This window comes from Halyomorpha halys, unplaced genomic scaffold (genome assembly GCF_000696795.3).
Source record: "Halyomorpha halys isolate HHAL.00 unplaced genomic scaffold, Hhal_1.1 Scaffold674.1, whole genome shotgun sequence".
NCBI lineage: Eukaryota > Metazoa > Arthropoda > Insecta > Hemiptera > Pentatomidae > Halyomorpha > Halyomorpha halys.
In genome coordinates this window covers 499772-505876 of record NW_027106114.1, presented here as the reverse complement: position 1 = coordinate 505876, position 6105 = coordinate 499772, and the positions used below count along the sequence as shown (strand labels likewise).

Here is a 6105-nt window from a genome sequence, read left to right as displayed (position 1 = left end):
TGAATAATAATAAAGCAATTAATCATAACTCATATTTAATAAAATATCCTATTGTAAATTTCAGTATTCTATAACTATCTCACCAATACATATTTTACAATATTATTATGTTATTCTTATTGGATCTTGCCAATCATGTTTAATAAACTAAATCTTATTATTTTTGTGATTTGATGATAACAATAAAACATTTACTGTTAAGATCACTATTCAACTTTAGTAACAGTTACTGCTACTGATATAAATAAATAGGGATAACCAGGCCAAACTATTTATCTAGCAGTCCTTTATGCTTACCACTGGATAACTAGAAGGATGTAATTATAATGATGGTTCTAGCCCAATAACTGAAATAAACCTAATGATTGTTCTATCCCTGTAATTATTATTATAATCATTACAGTTTTTCAATTATTATCTGTGTAATGTATACTGTACATTTACTATTTCTGTAATACTGATTAAATTTTAAATAAATGCTATGAACAGATATTTAGTAATTGAAATTCTCATAGTAATAAAGTTAATGGTCAAAGAGTGAAATGTGGAATACTAAACATAGTATTTTAAAAAAGATATCAAAAATATTCTCTCACAGTTTTTCAAAATATTGAATAAGCGAATGACAAGTGCCTACAAATCAAAATGATGAAACATGTGAAAAACCTCTTGATTTAATTTTTCTAACGCAATTGGGGCTGAAATTATTTTTCTGATGAACATGCCACATCATTTATAGGATGCATAAAATTTAATATTACAAAATTAAAATGAAAGAGATTCTTCTGGATTATTGCATTGCATAGTGAAATTAAATGACTATTGGTCATTTTCTAAACATTTTTGTGTATTAATTTTAAATTAAATTTTATAATTAAGTATATAAGAGATAATGAATAAATATAAATCCCAACCTGTCAAGCATTTGTAATGATTGATTAACCATATGGTCGATATCTACAAGATGTTCCAAAGTGATGGATTTCTCTCGTTCAGCTTGTTCCAGGCTTGATGTTAGCAGGTGTCTATAGTGAGAAATGGTGTGATGGCGATCTTTGTGAAGTGCTCGAAGCAGTTTCTGAAGGCACTTTTGTACACGATGTGTCTAAAAGACAATTAATATTGAAAATTTTAATTATTATCAAATTTTAAACTTTTTATATTACTTAAGTAAATTTTATTTTACTTCATTGCTAAATAAATTGATTGCCTACTATAATATAAAATTTCAAAAATAAATATGTTTTATTAACCCATTCATTAGTTTACATTTATGTTATGTAGTATTTGGCTGCTGACAGGTAACAGGGGACCAACCTGATTTCAGCAAGGTACAATGGGACATTATGATTTAGTTTTAATCATAATTTCATGATTAAAACTAAATAATTCTTTAAATATTTAGTTAAGAAAATCATTTTTCTAATTTTTTTGGGGGGGGATTTCGCTCAAAAAAATTTTTTTCATGCAAGATGGAATCTTAATCTGGTATGTATTTATTTTATATATTATATTTTATTATAAATGTAATTATATTGTTATATAATTAATTAGCATGACCAATTACCTTCCTCCAGTGGCTTAAATGGTCATTAAGGCACCATAGCATTTCCATTAAAATTCCAATACCCATAAAAAAAATTTCAAAAATGGTATGCCACGAGATCGAATGAAAGACAATCACCATAGTTCGTGAACAATGACCAGGAAATCCTGAATTTTGTAAATTAGGTTTTAATAAAGCTCACAAATCTTGTTTTTTTTTTTTTTTTTTTTTTTTTGTAAGTTAGTAAAAAGTAATTTTATTACGTAGATAGTTTAAATATAAATAATAATAATATGAATATTTAAATTTCTGGTTACATACTGTAAATAGTCCGTAATTATAAATAGTTCAGATGTAAATAATATGTCAGTATTTTTGTTTTTAGTTTTAGACAGTAAATAGTTTAAATATAAATAATAATAACAGATGTATTTTTGTTTCAAGTTTAGATTGTATATAGTTCACATCTTACTCACTCAGAAAAAAAAAAAGTAAGTAAGTAAAACATAAACATATTTACATATTTGCTTGTTTTGTAAATCATAATTATAAACCTTAATATTATCATATTATAAATAAATAAAAATTATAGTACATATTAATAAATATTAATTTTTTAAAATAATATATGTTAATATTGACTCATTAGGGAGCGGGGTAGCTCAATGATTAAGGATAAAATTCCTGAATACGAATAAAATTGCTGTGAGTCAACCCTGTCAAATGGGGTCAAAGAGGGCAGTGTTACATAAATTTGTCTACTTCTTTGAGATTCTGTGATAAGTGTTTATAAGTAATTATAAATGCCACAGTCTAAAATCATGTAGGGAAAATTGAAATTGTTTCTGGTAATGTTGTAAGCTGCCAAATCATTTATTCATTTAGTAGTAAAGTTTTTAGACTGCTGCAATGTGTTCCTGTTCTAATTGTCTTGGATTTCTATCTATCAGTATTGTTTAGTTGGCAGTTAAAATGAATGAAATTTAGCAGATATTGTATGTACAATTTATTTAAATTTGCTTTAGAAATTAAAGTAGCAACAAGATTCAGTAGGTATTTGAATACTTGATTTTTTAGTTATACATTTAAAAAATGTTAATAAGAGCCAATCTTCTGTCATTCACCAGTTTAAATATTTGGCAGAACTCTCAACAATGTTTTTGAAAGAGCTTTCTGAGCCATAGTCTGTTTATTTTAAACATTTTTTTTCTTCTTTTGTTTATCCTCCTCCCCATTCCCAACAAAATCTAGAGAAAACTGGCAGTTCTGCATTAAAATTGAAGCAACCAGCAGAGTTAAAAAGTAACTTATGTTTCATTCATTCCCATTAATACTTTACATTTGCAACATGTCACCAAGCAAGTAAATAACTGCAGTGATAGTTTATAAAATGTTCTTACTATTATAGTAAGCTTGTATTAAAAAAACCGAAGTATTCCTTTCCATGAAGCCAGTTTCATTTAGTTTTATCTGTTGTGTTTAATATATAAAACTGGTAACTTACATTAATTGGGCTATCATTTAATGCTTGTGTATAGCAAGTCATTGCTTCTTTCTTTCTTTGGTTGATGTGAGCCATAACTCGTTGTTGATGCATTGCAACTAACTGATGTTTTTCTGCATTTCCTTCTTCCTCTAATGATTGAACTGTTTGCTGAAACCTGCAATTAAATTACTAGATTACTAGAATATTTTATAATGTGCTACTGGAACAAAATATTCTGAATTTCAAAATTATGTTTCAAACTTATTAACAATTTTAAAACACCACCATTCTTATATTACACAATATGTCTTTTTCTGAACATTTTACTACTCACTGATATTTTATGTTATAGGATGAGATAATATAAAAGAACTAGAGAGGTTAACAGGGTAATTTTATTGGAAAATAAAATCAGTATCTTTTTTCCAACTAATTAACTCCATGGTATTTTATTTCTATAAACTAAGAAAAAGTAATATGACCTGAAGCCAAAGCTACTCTAATGAAATGAGCATTTAATAAACAACAAATGAAATAATGAAGTAATTTGATAACCAAATGCAATTTTTTTCCTTTCATTGCAGGGTCAGTCAATTGATAGAACAGTTGTTGTTTGAAATTGAAAATTGTTAGTTACACAAATACTAAATAATTAGTAGCTAATGTAAGTAATAATAGATTTTTCAATATTTTATACATATAATAATATAGTATTGTTTACATTTGAAAGTAAAAAAATCAGAAATTTACCTTAGAGTCATCCTTTGTTTAAATTCTTCAGCTAATTTCGGATCTGAGCTCCTCATATCTTGGTACCTTTCTTCAAGATCAGACCAATCCTTCATTACCTAGAATTTAAGTATGGACAACAATATTGAAATAGAAAATTGGAAGGAAAACAAATATTATACTAAATAACATAATGGTATGTTTATAACAAATACCTAAAGGTGGCTAGAATGAATAAATTATTTTTCTGAAATTAAAAGAAATCTATTGTCTTAATAATTGAATGTAATTACTATAAAATTAATTTGAAATAATCTAAATAATAAACTGGTAATTAAAAAACTACCTTTGTGACTTTTTCTCGATGAAGCTCTTCCAAGCGCTGCTGTGCTTCCTTGTAAGCTTGATGTTCAGCACGTGGATCAAAATTGGTAAAGTATGGATCAGGTGTAGGTATACCAGTGGTGGGCCTAGGTGGCTCAGTTGTTGGTGCTTGTGTGCTGGTGGTACTTGAGCTTAAGATATCATCATAACCATCATAGTCATCATCTTCTTCATCATCCTCAGAGTCTTCATCGTCATCTGGGTCCAAGTCATCTTCACCATCATCAACATTATCAAATACTTCAGATCCACCCATAGGAAGTGCTGGAACCACTGTTTTTTTTAGTGGCATCTTATCTGCTAAAATAGCAACTTAAGATAATTAATGATGCAATTTAATAGGGATTTGAAACATAGAAATTCAAGAGAAGTGCAGGTAATAATTTGGAAATATATAATTTGATGGTTCAATTTTTGGTAAGTAGAGCAATTACATTTTTATTGAATAGTAAAATTTATTAATTGATGAGAAATTCAAATTTGCAATAAACGTAAAATAATAAATAGAACAACTATAAAAAAAGCAACTAATGAGCATACAAATAACTAAGAGTTCATTTATATTTATAAATTTTACCTTTAGATGGACAGCAAACAAATTCAACTCCTGAGAACAATGAAATTCCACAAGGAAGAAGCATAGCAAAAGTGCGAAGAGACATTGACCTATCTAAACAGGCCTGTGCAGCTGTTTGATTCCACCTTTCAAATTCCCAACATTTTGTCTGGTTATGAATGTGGTCAAAAAGACAGTTTTCAGGTACTAGTAGGGCATCACTTTGAAACGGACCTTCTGTAAATTTAATATTAACAAGATTATTAAAACTTCCAACTATATATGATTTTTGTAAAAAAAACTGAAAACATACTATTTTATTTAAACAAACAGAGACATGCATATTCCATAGTTTTGTTTCAACTATTGAATTAAGAATTAGCCATATGTCAGGTGAATTAAAATGTTAATATAAATGATTTAATTTTTAATTTTAAAATACAAATATTATCATTCCATATCTCTTTTTGATTAGTTAATTTGTGTTTAACGTATTTTTTTTTAATAACTGTAAATATGATTACATATGATAAAAATAGCCATGAAAATGTTTTGTAGATCTAATTTAAGCATGGGATTTTGTAATATTATTTGAAATAATATTTGTTATTATTTCCATGTTTCGAAAATACTCGTTATAATAAAATAAAATATTAATTTATATTCATTAATGCTAGTTGCAGTCTTGGGTGGTCACAAGTTCTTAAATCTGGATATGTTCCATTCCATCAGTTTTAATATAAATTAATTTAAGAAAAACCTTGAAATATTACCTAATGATTAAATATAGTAGTATTTTTCACTCACCTAAACACCTAAATGGCTTAACCCAAGCGGTATGCTTACATTTTGAATGACCAACTCTACACCAGTTTGTTATTTTAATAAATCTACTCGATTCCACAATGTTTGTTATATCATGCTTTGGGTAAACCTAGAAGAAAACATTAAAATTAAATTTTAAAACAAGCAACTGTAAAGATACTTTTAAATATTAAAACATTAGTTATAAAAATATTTTAATTATGGTGTAATAATCAATATAAGTACTTTAAAGGTCATTTAGATTAGTTATTGGAAAATAAAATCTAATTTGTTTTATGATCATCTTTTAATAATCAAATGGTAAAATACTGGACTGTGCAAAAACAGTAATCAAGTATCTACTTACTACTAACAACAAAGGAGATATTAATTTGGATCAAGGTGGATATTAGTGTATCTAATAAATAATAAATATAACTATTGGCATTAATATGAATTTAGTTTGTCATGCTAGAGTCAGAAAGAGAAACCTGTTTGATAAGGGATGGGAGATTAGAAGCTATAAAAACTGTATTATATTTCTTACTACAAATTAAGCTTACTTTAAAGTTTTCGTTCTATCGTCCTCAAGTTGGTGCA

At 26.9% G+C, this 6105-nt stretch overlaps 1 protein-coding gene across 1 annotated transcript in view; it reads right to left on the bottom strand.

The window, feature by feature from the left end:
- Nucleotides 1–6105, bottom strand: part of Appl (amyloid-beta-like protein) — a gene marked incomplete in the record, with an annotated part of 301509 nt that overhangs the window by 3332 nt on the left and 292072 nt on the right. Inside the window, 6 exon segments of the mRNA XM_067053656.1 lie at nucleotides 915–1105; nucleotides 3051–3207; nucleotides 3783–3880; nucleotides 4108–4445; nucleotides 4723–4938; nucleotides 5509–5635. Coding sequence (XP_066909757.1) covers nucleotides 915–1105; nucleotides 3051–3207; nucleotides 3783–3880; nucleotides 4108–4445; nucleotides 4723–4938; nucleotides 5509–5635 — 1127 coding nt within the window.